We start from the raw sequence: 27,850 nt of genomic DNA on the forward strand, positions 1-27,850 counted from the left end.
ACTGTTTCCTCTGTCCAAAACGGTCTCCCTCCCCACCCTTTCCCCAATTAAATCCCCAGGTAAACTTCAATCAAGAATTTTCCTGGAGGCAATTCGTTCTATCACACACTCTCACAGCATCATAGGACCCTCCTTCCCAGCACTGTCTCATTTGGGTTTTTCCATTTATTTATGAGATGCCTGGGTATCAGTTTCCCTCACCAGACAGTTCCATGAGGAAGGCCCTTTCTCTTCCCTCAATGTATCTCAGCAGTCAGCACAACTCTAGTATATGACAGTAAGTTCTTCAGCATTTATGGATGAAAAGAAAGAATGTATGAATAAATGAGAAGTTTAACTCACGTCGTCAGAGTCTGGCATTGAGCGTAAAGATCTCAGCTACTAATGAAAAGATCACACAGAGACAGAAACACTGAAGAAAATCAGTAAGGGGGAAAGCTAATTAGTGCACAGCTAATTGGAACTAAAGCAAATTTGTCATGTACTTTCCTCAGAGTCTAATGTCGGTATGCAGTTTCTTAAACACTTAAATGAATAAATATAAGAGGCTCAGCAGTCCATCAAGATTTCTCTTTCTACTTCTGCTGCATATTTGTGTTTGTATGTTCCTAATTCTACTAGTCTATGGTAGCTTCTTCTTAAGCTTTTTCTCTCTTTTTTAGCCTTTTGCTCTCCACCACTCTCCCCACTGTGGTGATTAGGATTTTACTCAGTCGTGGTTATTCATCACCTCAAGGACAATTTGCTTTGATCAGAATTATTTCCCCTAGGTATAAATCTCACATTCTTCATGCCAATTTGTTTTCTTATTTTCTCCCTGGTTAAAAGTAACTTACAGCTTTTCTTAGAAATTTTCTCAGGAGGACACAAGTTTGCTATATTCCATTTTTTCTTTTTCTTTTTTTAATTTTGAAAGAGGGCTCACTTGGCATTACATCACTCTGACAGAAAATGGATGAAACAGAAGAAACAAAACTATGATGAAGACACTTGAGCACCTACCAAGACATTGCCCATTCCAACCTCGGAACCCTTCTGTGCAGGGAACACACTGATAAGATCCAGGAGAATTCACACACTGCTCATCTGGACAAGTGCTTGGAGTCAAGCATTCATCAATATCTGAAAAATCAAAAAACTAGGTCACAAACGTGTTATCACAATACTAAAGGAAAAAACTTACTTTTCTGATGAAGTTGGTGGGTGGGGAAGGTGTGTTACATCTACATTTTGGTGGAGAAAACTTTAAGTCAAACAGTAGGCCCACACTTACACACCACAGTGATAAAGCATGGCCAGGTATACCTGGATTAAAATAGTTACACACATTCAAAAGAACTTGGCCCCAAACAGTCCAACTGTCAGGATCAGAACTCTCCACCCCGGGAGCTGGCAGGTCCTTGGGGGCCACTTCCTGGACATCAAACCTTTGAAGTAATAGTGCAGCTTGCCAGAAGGAAATATAACGAAGAGGCATGAGAGTGACGAAGCCACATAGCCACCTGGCCAGACATGGATGGCCAGAGAGCTGCAGACAATGGATGCTCTAGGGAAATCCTTGCTTTGACTTCGTGGGCCCAAAAATATCCTAGGTTTGGATAATTTAGAACTTTCATAGGATAGGAATTCCTTGGAGGTGGAAAAAAACATTAGGAGAGAATGAACTCATCAAATACTTCCAAGAGTTTCCAGAAAACATGGTGTATGATCATATGGTAATATTTTCTAATAAAAATATACCTTATTGTTCACATTCACAGTTAACTGAAGTTCTTCATTATTATTCTTTTCCATGTGAATTGAAAAAAAAAAAACCACCTTCAGTACAGTTGGGGCTATGACACAGGTTAGTACTACAACGGCTTTAGGCATTTTAAAGAATGGTAGAACAACAGAATGGGGGAGAAGCAGGATACAGGAAATGGTTCAAGAGTTTAGCATGGGTGATAATACCCTGGGTATCAGCCCCATTCAAAATGATCATTTTTCTGGAGTTGGATTCTGAATTCAAGTGAGTGGATTTAATGTCTACGTTTTCTCATTTAAACTGTATATAGGTCCTCTCATGCTTAAAATATAAACAGAATTTTCAGGACATAAGCTAAAAAGCAAAAGAAATGTATAATGGGTACAGTCATTCATTCTGGTAAATTCTCAACAATTATCTCCGCTTATCACTAGACAAGTGTGAAAAGATGCTTAAAGAAAAAAAAAAAAAAGATGCTCAAAGTAAAAAAGTTGAAGATGATATTAATAGAATAAGCACCAGGTCAGTGTGGTAATTTTTTTTCCTATCAGTGAAAAATCCTTGCCAATAGACAATGACACACAGTGTTGGGGTTTTTTGTTTTTTTTTTAGGTCAGATGTTCTGGGACTTCTTGTTCTACAAAAAGATGAGGCTTGCCAGTTTCATTTTCCAAACAGCATTACATTCTTCTTTGGAAGGAATTTTTTTTTTAATAGAACTACAACTGCTAAGTCAGAGAAGGTCATTGAGAAAGGCTGGTCCAATAGATAAGGTGCAGTGCTGAGTAATAGAAGACCACATCCCTGAATTCCCCACTGGTCTCACCTCTGCTTGCTTGTCCCCTCATTTAAAGACTAGGGACTACCTGCCTAGGAATACCTTAAGCGAACAAAGTAAGGATGCATGAGATAATGTCTGTGAACTACAAGAGACTCCTTGGAGACTGGCGCTGTTTGAAAGCAACTTTGTTAGTGGCAGCTGAGAAAATCTTCGGTGAGCCAGAAGCCTGGGGACCTTTGGTTCTGGTCCATGACGAAATTAGGAAACAGCCATGTTATTTAGCTCCTTTTTCTTTTCAAGCCATTTCATGGGGGTAGAATTATAGATCATCTACTCAGGGAACCCTGGTAGTATTTCTGTTAATTTCCATACACTGAATATTCCTGAACAGTCTCCTAACTGCTTCCCACTCGCTTACAGAACTTTCACATTTCTTTTCTATTCCTTCCTACTTTCTATACTTATGCTACTTTTCCTACTTAAGCATTTTTATTTTCCCATCCTGAAACTATATGCAGAACCTAACAATGAGCATTTGACGTTTTTTTTTCTTTTTAATAATAAATTTATTTTTTATTGGTGTTCAATTTGCCAACATACAGAATAACACCCAGTGCTCATCCCGTCAAGTGTCCCCCTCAGTGCCCATCACCCATTCACCCCCACCGCCCCCGCCCTCCTCCCCTTCCACCACCCCTAGTCCATTTCCCAGAGTTAGGAGTCTTTATGTTCTGTCTCCCTTTCTGATATTTCCTACCCATTTCTTCTCCCTTCCCTTCTATTCCCTTTCACTATTATTTATATTCCCCAAATGAATGAGAACATATAATGTTTTTCCTTCCCTGATTGACTTATTTCACTCAGCATAATACCCTCCAGTTCCATCCACGTTGAAGCAAATGGTGGGTATTTGTCATTTCTAATGGCTGAGTAATATTCCATTGTATACATAAACCACATCTTCTTTATCCATTCATATTTTGATGGACACTGAGGCTCCTTCCACATTTTGGCTATTGTAGCATTTGACGTTTTTGGGGGAGTCTTGCTGTGCACATAAATGCTTGTCAGGTAAACAAACCCATGCAATTTTTTTTAAAGAACACTTCCACAAATACAGATGGGTCTATGCAAAAACAAAGTCATCAGGGAAAACGGGGAGGTTCTTGAGAACTAGCAAGGTGATAGGCACCACACAAGATATTGCAACAGGCATTTATTCCTATGACAACCCAGAAAGTTAACTTTGCAGCTCCTGTTTCACAGGTTTCAAAAGGGCTCAGTCATTGGCTCCAAGCCAGAGAGTTACTAACGTGGGAGTCAGGAGCCAATGCCATGGTCCTGCCCTCTCCCAGGGCCATGCTGCCTCTCCAGGGTGGAAGGAGGGTCCCCTGTAAGAGGAGAGGGGGATGCTTCACCCCTTGCTGACCCACGGCCCTCAGCTGCCAGGAGAGCCCCCTTAGAGCTCTGTTCTGATCTGAGTTGGTTAAAGATTCAGTCATGTAAAATGCTCCCACTTCTCTCCAGATCAGAATGCAAGGGGCTGAACAAGAGGCCAGGGGGAGCGGCAGGTGCAGGCTGCCAAAAAACATCTAATTAGCTTTCCCTTCAGGCCTCGGTCATTAGATCCATGAAGAAAACCAACACGGAGGAGCCAGGGACAGCTGAGAGCAGCCTGCACCAACTTGTCCATTCCTCCCTCAGCCTGGAAGCCCAGCCGTATTAGAAAACAGGCTGATCTCCAGGCAGCCAGGCAAAAGTCCCATGGAACTGGCACCATCCACACAGCCTAGCTCCTCAGAAACATGCTCAGAGACCCCTGCTCCTCTGCCGGCACACATCCATGGCGGCATCTAAGCAATGTATTTCTTTGTGAAAAGAATTATTTAAAAAGTATCATGGGTGGTTTCAGATAGAAACTGTATAACTGGGACACAAACATGAGCAGAAAAATTAAGTGGTTAATCATTCTGACCATGCTCCAAAAGCTTTTCAGAACTTTTTTTTTTTTTAAATAACACTAGCAAACTCATTGCTGTGGTCACTAATAAAGAAATTTTATCTAGCATGGTTGGAATTTGACCTGGAGTTAGTCAAGCAGTGCTTCTGTGGAGGGTTTGTAAGCAAATCCCAGAATACACATAAAAGAAAGAAGCTGATAGAGAAAGGAATGTAATAAGGCCAAAAGGTGGGAAACTAAAAATCAACAGTGGGTGAACCTGCACCATGTTCCCAGATGAATGATCCAGATGCTGTAATTAAGTCGGGTTTATGCTAAAATAATCTGCAACTAACTGTTCTATAGTAATTCACTACAAATTCCAGGGAAGGGCAGGTGTTGAAGTGGACAACAAGGAGAACATGAAGACGAAAAATAATCCAGACAAAGCCACTGAAATGAGGCAAAGAGGCTGTGACTCCAGAAGGCAGGAAGAGCTTGGATGAGCTGGTGTCATATACACATCGGCAGAGGAGAGAAAGTACCAGGCCAGGAGCTGAGTGGCCCCGGCTGTGGACTCAGCCCTGCATTTCAGGATCATGTGTATTCCACACTTGGAGGTGGTACAGACTCACCCTCGCAACGGCCTCCCCGGGTCATGCGGTACCCGCTGTCACAGTATTCGCACCGGAAGGCGCCCACGGTATTGATACAGTGCCCTTCCCCGCACACATCTGGCCTCAGGCACTCGTCAACATCTACACGAAGCAGAAAGCAGAATTGTTGAGTTTTATTTCCCACAATATCATTTCAAACCTGTTCCATCTCCCAGGTCAGTTTGAAGTCAAGAATAAAATAACCGATTCCTGCCACCATCTCTTCGATTCATGTGACGTGTTTCAAAATTGAGTGGTTTTGATTTATGTGAGACCCAAAACATTTAAACACCTCGGGCTCTGCACACATCTGACACTCTTCATCTTTTGGAGAAAAGAATCCATTTTGATATCCTCCAGTATCAAGCAGATGACTATGTCATAAAAGGTTCTCAATAATAAATTCTGGGTTGCCTGAATAAGCAGTAAGATTGATGGGATCTTAGGGGAGCTAATAACCCAGATCGGGAAATTTATGCATCGGAAGAACCCGGACATTACCTATGCAGTTAGTACCCTCCTCGCTGGCCATAAATCCTGCTGGGCAAATACACAAGAAACTTCCCTCAGTGTTTTCACAGCGTCCCTGGGAGCAGAGTTGTTGGACCTGAGTGCATTCATCAATATCTGTTAACAAAAATACAGATAAAAGGATTAGTGCAGTGTAGCATGAAATTCTGTCTCCTTGTTCATTAAATACTGGCATACTATTCCCTGTGCACCAAACCTTTATAACCGAGGAAAACAATAAAAGGAGACATGATCATACTTCCCAGATACCTGAAGGATGGTTATTGCAAACAGGAAATATGCTTAGGGTGTATTGTTTCAAAAGCTGAAATTACAACTATGATGTTGGTGTTTCTGAGAGACAGATTTGGGTCAACGCAGAAGGACCCACCAGATACATGGAGTCCTTAAAGCAATGAAATTTGCTGTGTGACTCCCAGGCCAGCTCAGGAGAGATGGCCAGAAATATTGTGAAAGGGACTCTTTCACTTACTGCACACATGGTTGAAGCTGGACCAGATAATCAACTGCCCCTTTCAACTTTTATATTCTAGGGTTCCAAATAGAATACATTACAGTGTACACGAATTCAAGACAAATAGCTATGGGATAAAGAGGTGGCTACTCCTCTTGACCAACCCCACATATATGTACAAAACCAGAAAGCACAATTCACACATCTTGCATAATGGTTAAGGCATATTAAAGTTGTATTAATTGGAATATGCCTTTGTTGCTTTACATTTGCCTTATAACTCTTAGTGCTGAATCTTTTTCTAAAAAAAAAAAAAAAGGAAGTTAAATACAATGTTAATGTAATTGCACTGAAATGATTTCCATAATGCTATCCATCACTGAGATACATTCTTTCCAAAGAACCATGTATGAGATTCTGTGTTTGTAAATTCATTAATAGCTTTGTGCCAACTTATTTTCAGTTTAGAAGTTGCTTTTAGAAATCAGATTTTATGCACTTACATGAATATAAGTCTTTATTGCTACATATAAATATTATTTTGCTAAATATATGTTAGTAGGTAGCTATTTCTATTATTCTATTATTTTATTTTATGTTTTATTATAATATTTTATTATACATAGAAATCTTTGAAAATTGTTTCATCCTTTTTTTTTTCACCTTTATCTAATTGTATTACATTTGGCCAGGTACGTAGCATTGGAGCAGGAGATAAGAACATCTCAGGAGATTAGCTAACCTCTTTTTGGGCTCCCTTAGTTCAGGGACACAAATTTTTAAAAATTAAGCACAATAACAATTCCCATGATAATTACATAAAACATGTTCTTAATGTGTAAACAGTTGATATTTAATAATTTCATCTATCACAATTATCTCTTACCAACACATTTCCTCTGTTGCTCACTGAACTTGTAGCCCTCGTAGCATATACAGGTATACCTCACAGGCAGATTAATGCAGTGTCCGGCTCCACAGATATCAGGGTTCACAGTACACTCATTGATTTCTTAAAAATAAACAATAGAGGAAAAAACAGACATCAACAAAGATTTCATTGCTTTCAAAGCATTCCTGTGGATTTCCTGACTAGTGCATTGTCAGGTATGCACTCAGAAGACAAAAGTCATCTCTAATTTATCCAAAGAAAATAAAAACATTAATTCAAAAAGATACACGTGGGCAGCCTGGGTGGCTCAGCGGTTTGGCGCTGCCTTTGGCCCAGGGCATGATCCTGGAGACCTGGGATCGAGTCCACATCGGGCTCCCTACACGGAGCCTGCTTCTCCCTCTGCCTGTGTCTCTGCCTCTCTATGTCTCTCATGAATAAATAAATAAAATCTTAAAAAAAAAAAAAGATACACGCACCCTTTTGTTTAGTGCAGCATTACTTACAAAAGCCAATTTCCAACAACTATGTCCAACCTCTTCCAAAATTTCTCATTAATTTTCAAGAAAGATTCACTTATAATCAAAGCCAAACTTCTCAGTGTAACTCACTCATAATCAGCCAATTTCAACATCACCATATTTATACTGATAGAGTAGAATCTTATTCCCAATCTTCTCTGCTAAATTCCTCCCTTGTGCTCCTATTGATTCCTGCTTGAGACTTGCTTCTTCTGTAAGGCCTGAGCAGATTGGCCCTGAGTCCTCACTTCATTCAGGTACACACCATGGTAGAGGCAGGGTCATAGGAGTCCATGATGGGTGAAGGACCTCAAAATGAGCTTAATTACCAAAAAGATATAAGATGGCCTTAATTTCCTGAGGACTCAAAAGTGGCCTTCTAAGAGGACCTACTCTACTTAGTCTGTTTTCTTTCTTTTTTTTTTTTTTAAGATTTATTTATTTATTTACCATAGACAGAGAGAGGTGCAGAGACACAGGAGGAGGGAGAAGCAGGCTCCATGCCGGGAGCCCGACATGGGACTCGATCCCAGGACTCCAGGATCACGCCCTGGGCCAAAGGCAGGCACTAAACCACTGAGCCACCCAGGGATCCCCTACTTAGTCTGTTTTCAAAGACCTTTGTAAGGAGTTATAAAGGCATCATGGTGGTAGGGCAGTCCTGCTGGTAGAAGCCCAGGTTTGCAGACAGTGCAAACACAAATCTTGCTGCCTTTTCTTAGCTCAAATATTCAATGTCTCATTTTTCGGCATGTGAGATAAATGGGAATAGTCAGAGCACCAACTTGAGTGTCAGGTTCAAAAAAGATAAATAACGTACACAGCTCAATGTCTAGCACACTATACACACTCAATAAAAGTTAGCCATTAAAAACTTAAATGTGCTGAAATCCTGAAAACCCTAGAAGAGAGCACAAGCAGTAATTACTCGGACATTAGGCATAGTAACATTTTTCTAGATATGTCCCATGAGGTAAGGAAAATAAAAGCAAAAATAAACTATTGGGACTTTATCAAAATAAAAAGCTCCTGCACAGCAAAGGAAACAATCAACAAAACTAAAAGACAACCTACTGAATAGTAGAAAATATTTGCAAATAATATACCTCGATAAGGGTTTACTTTCCAAAATATATAAAGTGCTTATGTACCTCAACACCAAAAAAACAAATAATCTGCTTAAAAATGGGCAGAAGACACAAAAAGACATTGCTCCAAAGACCTACAGATGCCAACAGACACATGAAAAGATGTTTAACATCACTCATTATCAGGGAAAATGCAAACCCAAACCACAATTAGATGTCACCTCATACCTATCAGAATGGATAAAATCAACAACACAAGAAACAAGTAGTTGGTGACGATGTAGAGAAAAAGGAACCTTTGTGCACTAATGGTGGGAATGCAAACTGGTGCAGCCACTGGTAGAAAATAGTAAGGAGGTTCCTCAAAAAACTAAAAACAGAACTACCATATGATCTACTTACTCCACTACTTGTTATTCACCCAAAGAATCTAAAAACACAAATTCAAAGGGATATATGCACCCCTGTGTTTACTGCAGCATTATTTAAAACAGCCAAACTATGGAAGCAGCCCAAGTGTCCACCGACAGATGAATGGACAAAGAATACACACACACACACACACACACACACACACACACACACACACAGGAATATTATTCAGCTATAAAAAGAACAAAATCTTGCACCTGAAAACAACATGATGGATTCTAGAGAGTATAACACTAAGCAAAATAAGTCCATCAGAGGAAGACAAATACCATTTGATTTCACTCATGTGCAGAATTAAGGGAACAAATGAACAAAGGAAAAAAGGGACCAAGAAAGAGACTTAACTATAGAAAACTGATGGTTACCAAAGGGAAGTTGAATCAGAGGATGAGTAAAATAGGTCGAAAAGGATTGAAAGTACACTTGTGATGAGCACTGAGTAATATACAGAATTGTTGAATCACTATAGTGTACACCTGAAACTAATATAATACGGTACAGGTTAATTATACTGGAATTTAAAAATTAAAGAAATTTTTAAAAGGAAATAATTCATCCATATGTTTTAATTTTTTAATTTACTGATTTAATGGTGAATTATAAATAAATACAATGCCTTTCTGTGTGTACAAAACACCAGCTAGCCATTAACATCATGATTGTAAATGCTGTTCCTTTTGAAGTCATTTACTGCACATTTGTAACAGTGTTACCTTGGACTGTTATCCCATTGCCATCACAAAATAAAGAATGCTTAAAAGGCATGCTGCCATGGGTGAGCCCAAATGCCCAAAGACTGGAGCCTCAAGTACAACCAGTTACAGCAACAGCTTTGTTGGAGGGGTCTGTGGTTTGAGTGAGAAGAAAAACAGGTGTGCTACCATCACCAATAACCTACTATGCATTCTGCAGAAGGATGTGAAAAACAGTGCTTTATTAACAAAGACTCACTATGGAAATGACCTAAATTCGGGCTGAGGTTGTTTTCCAAAACCCAAACCACATTCTTCATCAAGTGTTATTCACTGTGCTGTGACTTTAAGACAACTGGTTCAAGTGATTTGCAGTCACTAGACATTAAAAGCAAGCATAGGAATACAGAGCTGCAGTATCTACTTGAATTCACACATTTACAAACTGCTTATACCGTTAGGGAACCTACTTATGCTAATTTATTATCAGAAAAAGAAATTGGTTTAGTCTGTATAACGTAAAATCATGGAAAAAATAAAATAACTCAAAAGAGTAAAAACATGGGTAATTAACATAACCGCTTAAACTTAAGTGACTGGCAGTAATGCAAAAAATGAATTATGAAGCATATACAGCATAATTATATAATCATTGACAGGATAGGAAAATGCTTATTTGTTAAAAAATATAGCTGGTTACAAATACAGAATATAACCTAAATTACAATATACACAGAAAAGAAGACAAGAAAGAAAACTCAATGTTATGATTATGGGAATTGGTATTTTCTGCTCTATATTTTTCTGCACTCTTTAGTGGAATATTGTGAAAATCGTATCTCTAACCATCTATTCCATATTGTAGGTAGATGCCTTCTCTGCATGTTATTGGTATTTACTTTTTTCAATTTTCTTTGTAATTACTGATCTTAGAGTTTTCTCTGCCATTTTCTTACAACACAAGAGACATAATGATCATGTGTTTACACATTTGCAAAAAGGGAAATTAGAAGATGAATTAATATAGTAGGGACAAGGATTCAAAACAACTTCAAAGGCTGTAAGTCTGGAGTTTTCATGCAATGCTTGAGCAGGACTCACTGCCCCAATGCCAGTACATACCAATTTGTTGATTACCAAATATCTGTAATTTCTCAGGCATAGCTTTAGAATGGAAATTTTACATGTGTGAATAAAAATCTTCAAAAATATGTGATGTTTAATTCAAATATAATACATTCTGACACCACAGTCTGCCAATATACTTAAATTGTTTCTTCTTACATCGCTCTAAGACAGGAGAAATACTTAAGAATTGTACTCCTTTGTCTTGGGAAATGAAAAGAATATAATGCCCTTTCCTTCCATCCTAGAATCTTAAATAGAAGCTATGAGGGAATAAATATTTATGAGGTAAGTTTGAGGATCTTTAGCTGATTACCTCACAGATAAAGTACATGGAGATACAGCTTAAAAAATGTTGATCACAGTTGGCAGAACATTAACATATGTAAGAAAATGTTACTCTGACACCACTAGAGGGTACTAAGAGATACATCTGAGGAGTGGATTTTGCTAAAATATACTTGATTCCTACCCTGTTTGTCCCATTTTTTATACAAGTGATTAATTAAACTTTCATCAGTTTAGCCTTAGAGCTCCCACCCATCCATCTGTGAGGTAGGACTCCACCCTTCTAAGTGGAAAGAAGAGTTGTAACACCTTCAAAACCCCCTTAGAATTTTTAAAACCAGTCTCCTAACCACCTCTTCCTGTGCTTTCCCCTCCTCTTCTATTAGATTTTCATTCGCTAGGAGGGTTTATTACACAGAAAGGTGAGTCCTGAGGGTATTGTCTTGAAGAAGAATTGAAAAAAATCTCTCATCCCCCCCCCTTTTTTTTAGGGAAAAAATATTGTATTTTTTATTTTTCTAAGAGGTCACTCATACATAGGGATGTTAACCTGCTCGCACATAATGGATCAATTTATGTTGAAACATTCATTTCCTTGAGCCGACTGTGTGGATATAAGCACAAAAATTATGGCAAAGCCTCACACAGGAAGCCTTAATTACTGGTCTCCAGGGGAGAGACCTCTAGTTAATGAAAATGTCTTGTCTTCTTTAGCATGTTTGGTTTCCCAAAGAGATCATGAAGAGACTCTTCCCACCAGACTCACCCCTAATACCCATTACATGTCCCCTGGTCTTCAGGACCACCTGACCTTCTCCTATTCTACATGCCCCTGAAACAATTTCACCTTCACCAGGTCAAGGACTATATTCTGTTTCTTTCACTAGAGTTCCATTTAGAACTTGGAAAAAGAGCCATGACCAAAAGCCAGTGGAAAACCAAATACTCTATTTATCCCAGCAACAAGGCCAACAGTGGATTTAAGAGTTTGGTATCTTTATTATATTTTTTAAAATGAAAAAGCTTTTGGCAAAATACAAAAATGAGTATGCTGACCTTTCGCTTTTTTCATCGGATGATTACTCAAAGTAAGTAAATAAGTAAATAAATAAATAAAACCTGGAAATATTAAAGCTTGATAATTTTACATGAAGCAAGGAGCTCATTTTCCATCAGCATACATAGTTCACTGAAGCTGTAATGACGCCGGCAATACACTTTAGAGACAAACTTTTTAAAGGGGTCAATTTTGAGCTCTGGAAAAGCTCTGATGAGCAAATGGTTTTTTATAATGTTTGGGCTATGATAACTACAAAGGTTTCCACAAGGTAGTCATGGAAGTCAAAGAATACTTTCTGGCTGGTATGCAAGGGCCGTTGAGGAAGTTTGGGAAAAGTAGGAGGAAGGCATCAAACGTTAACTCATGGAAAGGTTTACAAACATACCCTGGCTTCCTAACTGCCCTACAATGAGCATAAATTGTCCCACAACAATTGAAACAGATGTTTCCAGTTTGTAAATATTTGCCAGAGGTTTGATTTTCCAACCTATCCTTGAGCTATTAAGACACTATGCTAAATCAATTTATATGCTGAAATGTATAATCTATTTGGAAACAGGATGCCAATAAAGTTGCAAGCCACCAAATCAGCTAAGAGTGAAAAAAATCACACTTATTTCCTGCAAATATGTGGCTCACTTTATAATTAATACATGTCAAAGTGTGTATGAAGAAATCTGAAAAGGTTATATTTCCAACCTCACTACCATAAAGATATCATCCTTAAGCAATGTGGAGCTGATTTTATTTATTTTAGATAAGATTCCTATGTATTATTCTGCTCCTCTCTTCAATTTAGGAGACAAAGTAATAGTGACAAGTAAGATTTATCTCCTCTGTGTTTTAGGGAAAAAACATTGTATAACATTCCTGACAGAGCCAATCAGATTGCTCCCTCAGTCTATATGTTTGGCTTTCATATCAAACCAATGGGAACATTTATAGCTTGATTTAGATTAACTTTGATACAAAACAGTCTTCTTGTTCTAGTGTAGATTACTGATTATTGTGTAGCTCTAAAGCTGCAACCATTCTAATTCAAAGACTATAATATTCTCCCCATGGATTGTTTCAGATTCTTCTACTATAAGAAGCAGGAACACCTACAAACGTTGGATAAAATTTTAATGTCACTTTGTTCCTGGAAGGAAATATTTGTGCTTCAAACATGTGATAGCAGATGTTAACCCTATATCTCTGCCAAACTCCAATTAAGCTGTCTTCTAACAACTTCATAGAGCACAGCTACCTTTTTTTTTTTTTTTAAATCAGCTCTGTAGTTCAGTTGAAGCTAGGTAATTTCAATTTGTTATTCCTCACACAGCTGCATTTAAGTAGCAAAACTGCATTTATCTAGCCAAACTTAATTAACCTCTACAAAGCTAGTTTGCAAAAAGTCTACCCACTGAAGTCAGCCATTATTAAAAAGGCACAAAACTGTATTTATGCACTGGAAAAGAGAAATCTAGAAATACAGTATTTAGACCTAGTAAATTACAATGTCATGCTGCTATTTTCCTTTTTAATAATGAGGTCAACAGTGAGAAGATCCTTGCCGTCCAAGATGGTTTATTACATCTTTGTATATCATATTGCAGTGCATAGCGAAGTCTCTTATAGAGACTTCTAGAGTCTCTCTATAAGAGGCTCTGCTTAATAAAGTGAGCAGATGCATAAATCACTCATAGGGAAGAACTGTTTTAGCCATGGGTATATATTAAAAAAATTGTTTCATTGTATCACTCTAGAGGTACTCAGAAGATCTGATATTTCTCTATCACTTAACTCAGTGTTAAGAGTAAAACCAAAGAGCAATTGCCATGCAATTACTGGGGAAGGCTATGGCTCTGGGTACAGATGCCCTGAACTGAGTAAAAATGCATTGTGGTCCATGATGTGACTCAGCACTCGTTTGCAAGTTCATTTCATCTTGGAACATACAGATGCTTTTTAAAAAAAAAAAAAAAAAGATTTTTTACTTATTTATTTGAGAGCACAGCACAAGTAGGGTGGAAGGGTAGAGGAAGAGGGAAAAGCAGACACCCTGATGAGCAGGGAACCCGAAGCAGGACTACATCCCAGGACCCTGGGATTATGACTTGAGCCAAAAACAGAAGCTTAACCAACTGAGCCACTCAGGCACCCCAGGTGCTTTATAAATACTTTCCAGGGAACCTGGGTGGCTCAGGTGGTTAGACAGTCAACTCTTAATTTTGGCTCAAGTCATGGTCTTAGGGTCTTGAGATCAAGGCCCCCGACAGGCCCTGCACTGGTCATGGAGCCAGCTTGGGAGTCTCTCTCCCCGTCTTCCTCCCCACCCCACCACCAGCACCATAGCACCCCCACCCCATCTGGCTTGCACATGCACTCTGTCTCTTTCTCTCTCTAAAAAAAAAAAAAAAAAAAAAAAACTAAAACACTTTCCAGTCTGACATCTCAATTCAAATATCTAAGAGAATTTACATCCACATTTTGGAGAAAATTGCAAAAGTTTTTAACATATAAAAATTATATATTTTAAAATATTTTATATTTTTATGTAATTGTACTGTTTTATAACATAAAACATATACATATTTAAGGTGTACAATTTGATGTTTTGATATATACACATGTTGTGAAATGATCACGATAATTCATCTAATTAACTTACTAAGCACATTTTTATTTGAATAATTATACATATCATGTTTCTGAGGAAGGAATATTTTAAGAAAGGCTGCAAACTCCTCTATTAGCTCCTCTTGTTATATACTGCCAATCTCATCCTGACCTTAAGCTGGCATGATGCATATGAGTGATCTTTTTCTGGCCATAAAAATATTTGTCTACTATACAGTATATGGAAAATAATCTACAAGATCCCCAAACCCCTTAGATCCTACTATAAAAAATAATCACTGCTAATATCTGGCATATTTTCTTCCAGTATTTTCTCAATGCATAAGTCTCTCTTATATAACTGGTATAGTTACAGTACAGTACAATCTACATTACAATAATATATAGTAATGTACAGTCTACATTCCTTCATTTTCATATGTTTCATCTTGTGCTCAACAGTATTTTCTGACCATTTTCTGCTAGATTTAAAAAAATTCTTCTAAAATACTGTATTTGATGGCAGTGTAATGTTTCAATGTATAGATGTAGCATAATGATCTACTTCCCTATAGTTAAATGTTTAGATTATTTCTACTTTTTCTCTATTACACCTGATGCCGTGGTAAGTATCCATTTATATAAATCATTATCTTAGTCTTCAAGGACATTATTTCCTCACACTAGATATTTTAATATAGGATCACTGAGTCAAAATTCTCAACATTTTTAAAACTCTTGATACATTATGCCAATTTGTGCTTCCCAGAAATGTTGAACCAGTTTACATTCTTTCACAGCAATGTGTTTGACCTCAATTTTACTCAAGTAAAAATTAAATGTTAATTTGATAATATTTTTTTTAATCTGCATTTCTCTGATTACTGGTAGACATTTCCTATTATGTTTTTTCTATAAATTATCTGTTATGTTATTTTAATATTTCCTCATTTTTTAAAAAGGTTTTATTTATTTATTTGATAGAGCAAAAGAGCACAAGCAGGGGGAGTGGCAGGCAGAGGGAGAGGGAGAAGCAGGCTCCTCACTGAGCAGGGAGTCCAATTCAGGGTTTCTTCCCAGGACCCTGGGACCATGACCTGAGCCAAAGGTAGACACTCAACCAAATGAGTCACCCAGGTGCTCCTTCCCACTTTTCTGTTAGTATTTTTATTGCTAATTTATAAGAGCTCACTATATTTTAAGGATAGTAATTTTTATGCTGCTGATTTGTTTCACATTATGATAAATGTTCATAATGTGTCACTGATTAGAATTATTATAAAGAATTTTGAAAATATATAAAAATACATCAAAGAACAAAGATTATGACCCTATTAACTGGTGATAGTTGAACACTTTGATGCACTGTATCTTTTTCTGTGTTTGTAAACATTTAAAAAAGAAAGTTGAAATCATATTGTGTTCTGCATCGCTTATTGTTTTCTTTTTTTAATATTTTATTTATTTATTCATGAGAGACACACAGAGAGAGAGGCAGAGACATGGGCAGAGGGAGAAGTAGGCTCCATGCGGGGAGCCTGATGTGAGACAGGATCACGCCCTGGGCCAAAGGCGGTGCTAAACCACTGAGCCACCCAGGGTGCCCCACATTGCTTATTGTGCCATAAGTATCTCCTCAAGATAGTAAATATTTTTTTACAACATTAATAGCTATGTGATATTTCACTGTATATGTACCATAATTTATTTAAACATTCCTCCTTTTTAACAGTATTTAGATTATTTCCAAATATTTGCTGTTATCACTAACCCTGCCATGAGCGCTATCTTACACATCTGATATAATTTTGATAGTCCATTCAAAAGGAAGCTCTCCCTCATGTCTCCTGCACAGGCTGTATAACATAATACCACACCCACCTGTTACTTGCGTAGGTGCAATCACTTGGCTGGCACTCGATGTAGAAGCTTCAGGAGCTATTTCTACAGGCACAGGAGGTGACGTTTTTTCAATAACTACTGTATGAGGAAGGAAAGGATGGAAAAATTACAGTCTGTTAGATGTTTTAAGATCCCATCCCAAAATGCAAGCATAATTTAAGTCTAATAGCATATCACAGTTGTATTCGGATAATTAAGGACTCTTACAGATCCCTAAAGCTCGTGGTATTCAACATCAGCAAGAATATATGAGAACAATTCAGAAGCCAAGAAAAATGACCCTTCATCAAATGATGACCCTCAAAAACATTCTAATAATATGTACCTACTCCTGGCCACAGAAAATTGTGAGAATCTTATCTTCCTTTTACCATTCTAAAACTTACATGACCAACCCCACACTAACATTATAAGTATATTAAGATACTTAAGTATATGTTTCATATGGCACTTCACTTAAGTATTCTAATGATTTATTGAATTTTTTTAAAGATTTTTCTTTATTTATTTGGCACAGAGAAAAAGCACAAGCAGGGGGAGGGAGAAGCAGGCTCCCTGCAGAGGACTCGATCCCAGGACCCGGGAATCATGACCTGAACTGAAGGCAGACAGACATTTAACCAACTGGGCCACCCAGGTGCTCCAATTTATCAAACTTTAAAATAAAAGATAAAAGAATCCTTATCTTAGTCTTTTATTTGTTCATAATACTCTTGTGAATAGCACAGATCAAGAAAGGTTACCTGGAAACTGTGGATGTAGATGAATAGTTGAGATGCCTGGAGAGAGCTGGGGTTGACCAGGCTCAAGTTTGGTTTTCTCTTGATCCAATGAAGGTATTTCCTGGATTGGTTGTATTAATAAGAAAAAAGAGAGAGAGAGAGAGAGAGGAACTGAAAGTAGGAATTATTTTTAGTTTTCACATTATTACTATCTTTATTTAATTCTACTCTTAAGACGGCAACAACCATCACAACATCACTGAACAACAACCTGCGCAATCCTGTGCGAAAAAATACCTATTTGCAGTGTTGTTGTGCCACTGCTGTAGCAAGCCTTTGATTTCCACAGCAGTGCTGACCCATGTACACACCCTTATCCATTTCCCAGGGGCCCACAGGAAAAGGTCCTATCAGACACTTTAAACAAATGTGTTGGCTCAGGGGCCCACATGGTCTCAAATAAGGCAACATCAACCCCAAAGGAGAACTAGACTGTCATCTCATTGACATGTGGCTCTGCCCTAGGAAGATGACCAGCCACAGTATGCATAGTAAATAATGGGTATAGCACATGTGTCATAACCAAAAACACATAGTACATTAAAATATTTTAAGCTAGGCAGTCATTAAGGCCTTTCTGAACCTCCCATCTAGTAACTTTGCACCTCCAGCTCTCAGCAGAGTGGTAGTCAAGCAGAGCGACAAAAAAAAAAAAAGGGTGGGGGGGACTCCAAGAAGCACCAGCAGCCTCCTCATGCGTCCTGTTGCCCAATCCTGTCCTCGGGACCAGAGGTGAAGAAAGAGACTGGCACCTGTGGCTCAGCTTTCAGTTCCAGCCACCCAGGACTCCTGTGGGCTCTTTCATTTTTCCTTCCAAGCCCTACCCATCTGCACTGCTCTTTACATCTGTTGACCTTTCCATACCCACAGCCCTGGTCTGGACTCTCTCTCTCTCTCTCTCCTATTTATTCTAATCATCTAACTGGTCTCTTAAACTCCCTCTGCTCACTGGTTCAGTTAATCCTGCTGTGATTTATCTTCCAGAAATACTGAGCACTTAACTACTTTTTCCCCTTCTTCTTAAGAATACAGACTAGTCTTTTACTACGTATTAAAGTGATTTCAATCAGTCTCAACTGCAGCCCATGGTCAAGGCCAGCAAGGAGCAGACCATCATTAGATGTTTATGCACTCCTGGAACTCAGAGAGAATTTCCCCCATCAGCATGGGGCAGCAGACTTTCCAATCAATGGGAAGTCTTCTCCACTTGACAAGTAGAGTCCACGAGAGGAGCACAGTATTCCGCCACCGATGATAACAGCAGTTTGGATCCCAAGCCTTCCAAAGCAGGCCCAAGTTCTCTTTCTAATCAAGCCTCTCATGCCCCTCTAAAGGACCTCTTGCTGTCTTCTCTGCTGCACCTTCGCACATATAATTTCCCACCCACGGGCTACCCTGCTTTCTCTTCATCAATATTTGTATCATGAGATCTTTGCGAGGAGTCAAGCCTGCAAAGACTAAGAGTACATTCTTCCCGCTGCCTCATCTCCAAAAAATTTACAGTGTGAGTATACAAGAAAACGTTCAAGCCTTCTTTCAGATCCTAATGAGCGTTACCATAAACTCAGTCATCAGCAGTGAAGAAGACAGAGGTTATTAAACAAGATGAGGTTATCAGGGACCTGGCAGGCCTGCTCATGCACTAATGATTCCTTCCACAGATCAAACAGAACTGAATTCAAAAATCGACAAAACTGCAGACTACTGCATACCACTGACCTTTAGAAACAGTATCCAGGAGCTGCACACGTGCATATAAAATATGCATATGTACTGTACTTCTTTTGGGGTCAACATAACAAGTCTTCTTTGCTGGGTGCTATTACTCTAAAATCCTACTTCTTTGTTGTCTGGATTCTTTTCAGCACTTATGTTAGAACTCTGAAGTTATTCTAGCCTGTATTCATACGCTAAATATTTTTAAAACTATTTATAATAATCTATATGTGTTCATGACATCTAAATTCTAACAATCATTCTTGCCTACTGAGTGACACATAAATTTATGAAGATTTAATGATCTAATTTGCATGCTATTAAAGAATCAAAGACTCAGATGGGGAACAATATTACATAAATAGGACTTAAATCCAGCCAATTTCTATCTTTCCTGTGAATAAATCTCACAACTCATGGTCCCATTTTATGCCAAAAAAACCAAGAGGCTGATTAAATTTCTCTCCGAAATTTCTAAGAACCAATATTCTAGTATTGGATTATAACTTCCAAGGGTAAGCTCTGTTCTTATTTTAATGTAATCAAACATGCATGTTAAATTTTAGTTGATTTAAGAAGTACTTTGCTCAATATATATGCACCCTAAGAATTTACAAGTGCAAACATACATCAGAACCTTTCTTTCCACCCACAATCAAGGCCATGAACTGACTCAAATTCTGTTTAAGCCCTGATTCTATTGGTCCCACCTTTCTCTCTTTCTAGAATTTAAGTTCCATGAGAACAAGGAGTTTGGTGTCATTTGATCACTATTATTTTCCTAGCACTCAGGATAGTGCCAGTTACATAGCAGGTGCTCAATAAATATCTCTTGAATGAATGCTGTATTTCCTCAAACCAAATAATGAATAATAGGCATGTTGCTGTACTTAAGTCTTAAAAAAAAAAAAACCACATGTACTCTAAAAGAAAATCATTTGACAGTAAAAAAAAATTTTTAATTAAAAAAAAAGAGAAAAAGAGAGAGACAGACTTGCAAATAATGAATAAATTACCTTTTCAGGGGGTGCAGTCGCCACTAAAGCCAAAAAAGAAAGGAGGACAATTAGTACAATTTAGGTCAATCCACCACATAGTTAAATTTTTAAAAAGCAGTAAAAGTCCACTATTACTCCAAAAGAATTAAGAGTCAAAATCAAATGCAGAATTATGGTCATCTACCATTTTGGAGAATTTTACACATGACCAACAGAAAACCTATCCATGTTGTATCATTCCTTAACTACAAAAGTTCAGTTAGATGTGATGAAATTCTTTCCAACTCCCTCATTAACTGAAAAGGTTAAAGTAAACAATACTTCCTGGTACATTATTTTATGCCTAATCTCAATTTTACAGAACTTTCCACATCAAAAAATTTTCATTAATTGGCCACGTACTTATTCTTAGCATAATATATAACGTTTGAAATACTTTCTGAAGATGTTAATATTAAAGAAGCAAGCCACTTATTTCAATAAAAGATCAAAGAATGGGTACTGTAGTCCTAATCTTTATTGAAGCCCTGTGAGTATTGTCAGTAAGATAAGCTAACTAAATTAGAGGGAAAGAAATCACAAGCCCATAAAATCTAATTAGAGATTAGCATCAACATGATGAACAAATTACAAATTACACAATCATAACACTATTGTGAGGCAGTAGTAGTGGTTCTTCTTTTGTATTTAGAAAGACTTGCTTCTCATTCATCAGTCCTTAGTGTTAATCCTCAAGCCTATGGTGAACAATTAGTGGGATTTTCCTCATTAATCACTGTCTCCATAAACATGAGTGTACAGTTCTGGTAGGTGCTTAACTCCCAAAAACAATCAGAGCACAGATAGCTTATCACTGCTACTATATTCTTGTGGTTGGAAAACCCAACTAAATCATCTGTCCTGCCTAACCCACCAAGAAAGTCTTGAGGCAGAACCTGGACCAAAGCCCATTTCCTCCTGCCTGTGCAGAGGATGAGTAGTTGCACACATCTGGCCATTATAACCAAGTGTATAGGAGCAAACTGGTCAAGACCATCAATTCTAGTTGAGGTCCTACCGGCTCTGCCTAACAAGAAGTGCAAGAAGTGGGAGAGTGAAATAAAACAGGCTAGAACACAGAAAGATTCAGAGCCCTGAAAAAAGACCTCTCTAGAAGACAGCTTTGCCAAGCTCCTGCCTCTCCAGTAACCTAGATACTTTCTCTCCTAACAAAATCCATAAATGGGAACCCTCAATTCTAACCTAATAAACTGTGAGAAGCCAACAGGAGCTTCATTAAAGAAAATATATATTCCACACAAATCTAAAATTTTTATTCCTCCTATCTGGGGCAAAAATTTTTGTGATAATAATGATATTCAAGGAATTGAACATACTGGCTTATATAAAGACACAGTCAAGGTCAGTTCTTGGAATTGGCATAGCCACTTTCTTGGAAAAAATGTGCTCCTTGGCCCCAATACATACTCTTTATAAGACATCTGGCAAACCATATCCCCTCTATAGGTCTCAGGTTTCTCAGAAAGTCAATGAAAGGACTGCATGAAGTGATTTCCAAGATCCTTTCGATGGACTCTCCTATTCTCCTTCATTTGCCACCCCCCCACCCCCATTACCCCTGTCTGTTGTCCTCTATTTTTTGGAAGCTCAATCAGTGCTTTAACTTAAGTCTCTGGATTCCACTTTGTAAAATACATAAATATTTATTAAACGACTCTCTAGGCAAAAAAATGAATTAAGGCTATTCCCTAAAGGATCTAAATTAACTCTTCAAGAATAAACAGCAAGAAAAAGTAGCCCCAAGCATGTCCTGAGATCACCATGGAATATCATTACCTGCTGCAAACACATTATTCTACAGCAGTGGTTGCCAATCAGAGGTCATTTTGCCCCACGGGGACATTTGGCAGGGCTGGACACCTTTCTGGTTGTAACAACTGGGGGGTGGGAGTGCTACTTGCATTTAAAAGTCAGAGGCCAAGGAGGTTACTAAACATCCTACCACATAGAAAGAAGCCCCTCACTAAGAATTATCCTGAAATATCAGTAGTGCTGAAATTAAGAATCTTATTCTAGAAAGATTATTAACAGGGAAACTAAAGACACATAAGACAGAGGGCTGGGGCCATGATCTATTTCCACTCTCACCTTCTGGCTCCGCCACTCCTGGCCCATGTTCCCGGGAGAAGGTCAGGGCCTCCACTGGCTCTTCCTTGGCTGGGAGAGGTGGAGGATGAGTACTTTTAGCAACAGGTTGAGTGTTCTTTGGCTTGACAAATACAGGTCCTTTACCTACATGGTGATGGATTGGCCTGCGTCTATGAACGCCAGAAACCGTATAACCCATTCCACCAGGACAGATTTCCTTAAAAGCAGCTAGATTTGGGATGGGAAAATATTCCTTTTAAAAATCTAAAAGTGCAAACTTATACAGAGGAAAATATCATGATGAGTATTTCTTAATAAATCATCATTAATATAGTTACATTTGAAAACTTCAAAAACAGATGCATAATGCTTGAATTTGTTAAACTTGCATATTTACAGAAAAAAAACAATTCTATTTTTTACTCAACATTTCTCCATCTGTTAATTCCTTATCAGCATTATATATATAGCATATATAGCATAGAGAGAGCATATATTTATATAGATTATATATATTAGCAACCAATTAGGAGATATTATATATACATATTTTATATTTAATTTTCTCTATCATATTATATATCACATATATGAAATATATGTAATATATATTAGGAGGTTTTTATGTACAGAAGATACTATATATATTATATATATCTCATAGGGTGTAAGATTAGCAAACTCCAGACTTTATTTCCTCCTGCTTTGATGTAATTTCATTAGTTATTAACAAGGAACTCAGTAACATCTCTCTAAGCTAGATGACTAGCATGAAGGTTAAAAAAGAAAAATCCATCACTAGTCAGGGGAATGAGATGCTGAAATCTCCATAATTTGTTTCTAGTTGAGGAATCCAAAGGACTCAGCCAGAATGGAGTGTATCAGCTGATATGCTGAAGTTGGTTAAGAAAAGGAAGTGTTTTTCAAGACAGGCTCAGGATAGTGAGAACGAATCCAGCAAAGACATACTAAAGAGATGATGGATAAAAGTCAAGCACAACAGGACATGCCAAGTCAGGATGGAGTTATTTTCAAAAAACGGGATGAGTAGGCAACAGCCTGATCTTGACCAGCTGGCTTAATTATCCAGAGGACAAGGAGATGTTCTGTGCCCTAGGACTGTGATCCTCGCCAGGAAAGTGGTCTTGCCTGGGTTTTTTTTTTTTCCTTTTTAAAAAAAAGGTAGACTGGGCACATGGGATTTGCTAACCTCCACTGCATCATCTCCAGGAATAAGTCAAGGAGAAAGACAGGGGTGGCAAGGCAGTGTGTGGCCTAAGGAGGAAAATCCACCTAATGCCTTTGGTGTTGGTGTTGGAGGCAAGTTACCAAAAGCAGACACTAAGGAGCTTATGGTCAACTTTTTTATTTCTACTTTTCAAATTGAAAGTAAAATAAGTCATTTCTTACTCCTACTAAACAAGAGCTCTCCTATTGAATGTTCTGGACCTAAAATTAGTTCTCAATTGAAAGGAAACTAAAGTCCTCCTTGAAGCATGCTAAAATATTGTTTTTCTAAGGATCACACATTAAATGGTGGAACCTCATTCTTAAATTTAACTATGACATACAATGCTTACTGGAAAGAACAGACGTTTCCAGAATAAAACATGTTTTCCTATCAAATATTTGCAGTATTAATGAATTAAACGCTATGAAAATCACATATAACAAAAAATTGGTTAAGTACAAAAAGTCTGTCTTTAAAATTATTTTCAAATTCAGTTACTGTATGTTATGGAGAAGTAGCCCTGTGCTGGATTCACCATCTTGATTAATCCTTCATCTAAGAGTTTCAAAGCTATTAAAATTGAACTTGAAGAGGAATGGGCCTATCAATTATGAAGATCACTTATTTCATGGATTATTATCTTTTAATAACCAGTAGTTTAGATCTCACAGATGGAGAGTAGGCCCTTTTGGAGGTGTCTAAAATTATCCAGTCTACCAAAATACTGTCAACATTAAACTATCCTCTACCTTACCAATTCTTTTTGATCCTCAGCACCAACAAAGGTGGATTGTGAGATTTAAGTTTATATTTAAGCCTTGTCTGCTGCCATGTAAGCTATAGCTTAGAGACATTCAGTAGTCCTGTGAGAGTTTGTGCACTTCCCTAAGTGGGAAGCATCTTATCAAATAAGCACCTGACCAGACTTTTTTTATGGCCACCACATGTTCATGAAATAGGGATCACTTCTCCTTTGATTATTATCAAAGTATTCATAGGGTGTGTTTCTTTCTCTTCCATTTGATTCTGTTTGATCTTGCTTGAGAAGTTGAGGATTCCTTGGGAGAAGTAAGGCATTGAGAGAAATATATTGACCCTTTTAGGGCATTAGGTAAATATGTACACCAAACTAAAGTATAAAGAATTGTCAACTTCCACGGAGATTCTGACTTGAAGTTTCTCAGTGCACTGGCAGGATCTGCCTGAGTTAGTAATCTTCATAGCACAAATTCAATCATGAAGATAATTCCCTCCATTTCCAAGTGGAAAAAGTGACAAGCCCATGTTCAACCAGTGAGTGAGTGAGTCAACCCACGTAGGGGCTTGTGACCATGCACCTGACATGTGACCAGTATTTAGGACAGAGCCTGGCTCAGCAAGGGCCTCTGGTCTCTTTACACTTTTAAACACTAGACTTAGGGTCCTAGAAGATGAGGATACAAAGTAATGGCTTTTCATAACATTCAAGAGGAAGTCAATGTTACACAGAAACAGGAAAATCTCTGTATGGAGTATTTTCCATTGATTCAACCTTCCATGGTCACGTTTGTACAAAACTGTTAAAAAATACACTGTACTATCAACACATAAATTAAAAGTTGGAAATGAAAAATAACGCATGCTGCCAAAGTCCTCCTGTGTCCTTATGTGGCTTAGGAAGGAATATGAGCATACAGCTGGTCATGTCTTACCTGTGCCTGGAAGGGGACATTTCTCACAGTGTGGGCCCCAGGCTTTCCCCACACTACAACAGCAGAGCTGCTTGGTGAGGTGAACAGACAGAGGGTGCATACACTGCCTTCCAGAACTGACAAGACGGTAACAGGGCCCCTTCTCTTCAGAGATCACGGGGGTATCCGCTGAAGCAGAGAGATAAGGCCTGATGTCACCCAAGAAACAACAAAAGGCTAGATCGACTTTTCCTGTTATAGTAAAATGAACCTTAAAATCTGGATGAGACACCATACTTTGGAATAACTTTAAATAGATTTAGGGCATCACCTTTCCTGATTCAGTCAGTTTACCAAGTTAGTTTTAGAATCAGGGCCCCAAATGTCTCTGTCCCTGTCTGGTCCCTTCTTCCATTCTAGCAAGCATTAGATCAGGTATGGGTGCATGAAATAAAAAGAAACAATTTCAACCAAAATCAGCTGCCTGACTAAACCTAGGTACCTATTATCAAAAATCATGATCTCATTTTCTTGTATTTAGCCATAATAGAGGTATTTCTAGGGCAGAGTTCAGTGAATAATCAGGCATGGTGAAAATCAGGAACTCAACATAGTTGATGCTGAAACCCAGCTGTTGCCCTTCTCACTTTAAGGACAATGAGAGGTTGCAGGGCATTGCTGTAGGCCCATCAACAGTGGATGAGACGCAGGGAGCAGCTTCTGACCTGCCATGCCACATAAGACAGTACACCAGAAAGGCAATGGTATGTTCAGTCCCTTAGAAAACATGCAAAAGCATACAGTCCATAAGCACCCAATACCTAAATCCTATTCCTGATTTTTCCAAGTATAGTAGATAAGACTTCGTTAATCTAACAGCCAGACACTCTACTGAGCACATAAAGCAAGTAGGATAAGACACGATCCTGCTTGTGAGAAGTTCATTTTCTAATGTAAATGAGGGTGGAGTATATTCTTCAGAGCCGACTCTAGGCCAAGCCAAACTGCTGGATAGACCAGGCTTGATGGGCCCCTCTATGTCTCTTCTCCCATTCCAACCAAAATTCTTCTCTACTCTATCACTATTCAGATGAGATTTTTCCAATTTGCCTTTCCCTTAACTAATTACTCTAGCTCCTGCTGCTTCCAAAATCACCTTCCCTTCCTGTTCAGATCTCAATTTTTAATCATAGTAAAAGGACTGGCATCTTAATTAGACACTATAAGAAAAAAACTGATCAAATTATAATATGCTCTGAATTATGAAGTTGAGTTTTTTTTACCCACAGATTGGAAGGCTATTCGTAAGGGGTAATTCATTACACACTACATTGATTATTTTAAAATATGGCACACATCATCATATAGTCTCTTGAGTCCTAAGGTTTTATGCTACACTAAGAGAAACCAGTATTGCCAAAAGATTTATAAAGAATAAGTAGAAATGGGTATGGGATAGAGTACTGAGGAGCAATAACAAAGGTACTGACAGGTTCCTATATGTAGACACACTGAAAGAGTGGTTTTGGCAGATTCTATTTTTGCAAGATGCATAGCTAAGATTAAGGTGGAAAGATTCAGGCACTCTCCATAGATGGAAACACATTTCGGGAGTGTAAAACCTACTGGAAATGCCACATAAGGCAGTCAGAAACATAAATCTTTCTTTTCTTAGCTAGAGATATAGAAATCCTCCAATGTAATAAACATAAAGCTCCCTACTCTCGTCTTGAATCATCACTATATAGCCACTGTTGATGGTGCCCCCACTTACAAAACCACTGTATGAAGGAAAGATGCTATGGTTCTCTTATTTGGGCTCCCCAGTGGTGTATCAAGCAACTTAATTATAGGGCTATACAATAAATCCAGATCATGCTTTCAAAGACATGCTTCCACACACAAATGATAAATATCATTAAGCAGATACAAATTAATCTGGCACTTAGAGGAAGATGAAAGATATAAAAGATTTGAGAAGATGGCATATAGCTAGCCTGTTTTCAGCTCCCCTGCCCCGATACCCCCAATATCCTCACTCATCTTTTGGATGAATTCCACATCCGAGTTTCATCCCTTTAGGCTTAATATCCCTATGGGAGGAGTGTTGGGAAGGCAGGTGAAGTGTTATAAGGAGTCTGAGAGATGAATTTACTGAAAGAAGAGTCACCAGGCACTCTTTCTGGGAAACGGGCTATTAAATTCTGGGAGAACCAAAATAAAAGAAACCATGACTCTAGAGCCAGGACAGCACTACACCACCTACTCTATTGTGTGGTGAGTATAACTAAACAATAGCTCTTCTTAAGTAAAGGACTCGCTCCCATCAAACCAGACTAGTTCCTTCTTCCTAAGTCAAGGCTCAGCTTGTGGAGTCAGATCCAGCTTTAAACATGGGCTCTACCACGTAAAGTCTGTGTAACTTTGGGCAAGATCCTTACTAACTCCTCCAAGCCTCCATTTCTTTATTGCTAAAATAGAAAGAGAGCAACATAAACCTCATGGACGTCTTAGAAGTATTTTATCTGGAAAAAAAAAGGAAAAAAAAAGAAGTATTTTATCTGGTAATGCGTACCAAGTGCTTAGCACATTGCCT

The 27,850-nt window shown here is 38.2% G+C and overlaps 1 protein-coding gene across 13 annotated transcripts in view; it reads right to left on the reverse strand.

Moving 5' to 3' along the window:
• Window positions 1–27,850, reverse strand: part of LTBP1 (latent transforming growth factor beta binding protein 1) — a 390,140-nt gene that overhangs the window by 106,391 nt on the left and 255,899 nt on the right. For 6 of the 13 annotated variants that reach the window (XM_041755926.1, XM_041755924.1, XM_041755922.1 and 3 more), the window contains 9 exons: window positions 25,276–25,443; window positions 22,354–22,581; window positions 20,224–20,246; window positions 17,453–17,552; window positions 16,689–16,787; window positions 6,995–7,120; window positions 5,625–5,750; window positions 5,103–5,225; window positions 1,003–1,122 (listed from right to left, as the gene is read on the reverse strand). In XM_041755926.1, coding sequence (XP_041611860.1) covers window positions 1,003–1,122; window positions 5,103–5,225; window positions 5,625–5,750; window positions 6,995–7,120; window positions 16,689–16,787; window positions 17,453–17,552; window positions 20,224–20,246; window positions 22,354–22,581; window positions 25,276–25,443 — 1,113 coding nt within the window. The remainder of the gene's footprint in view (window positions 1–1,002; window positions 1,123–5,102; window positions 5,226–5,624; window positions 5,751–6,994; window positions 7,121–16,688; window positions 16,788–17,452; window positions 17,553–20,223; window positions 20,247–22,353; window positions 22,582–25,275; window positions 25,444–27,850) is intronic. The other 7 variants (XM_041755923.1, XM_041755932.1, XM_041755929.1 and 4 more) reach the window with 3 other exon arrangements.

The sequence above is a fragment of the Vulpes lagopus genome, chromosome 5, assembly GCF_018345385.1.
Source record: "Vulpes lagopus strain Blue_001 chromosome 5, ASM1834538v1, whole genome shotgun sequence".
In the NCBI taxonomy this organism is placed as follows: Eukaryota; Metazoa; Chordata; class Mammalia; order Carnivora; family Canidae; genus Vulpes; species Vulpes lagopus.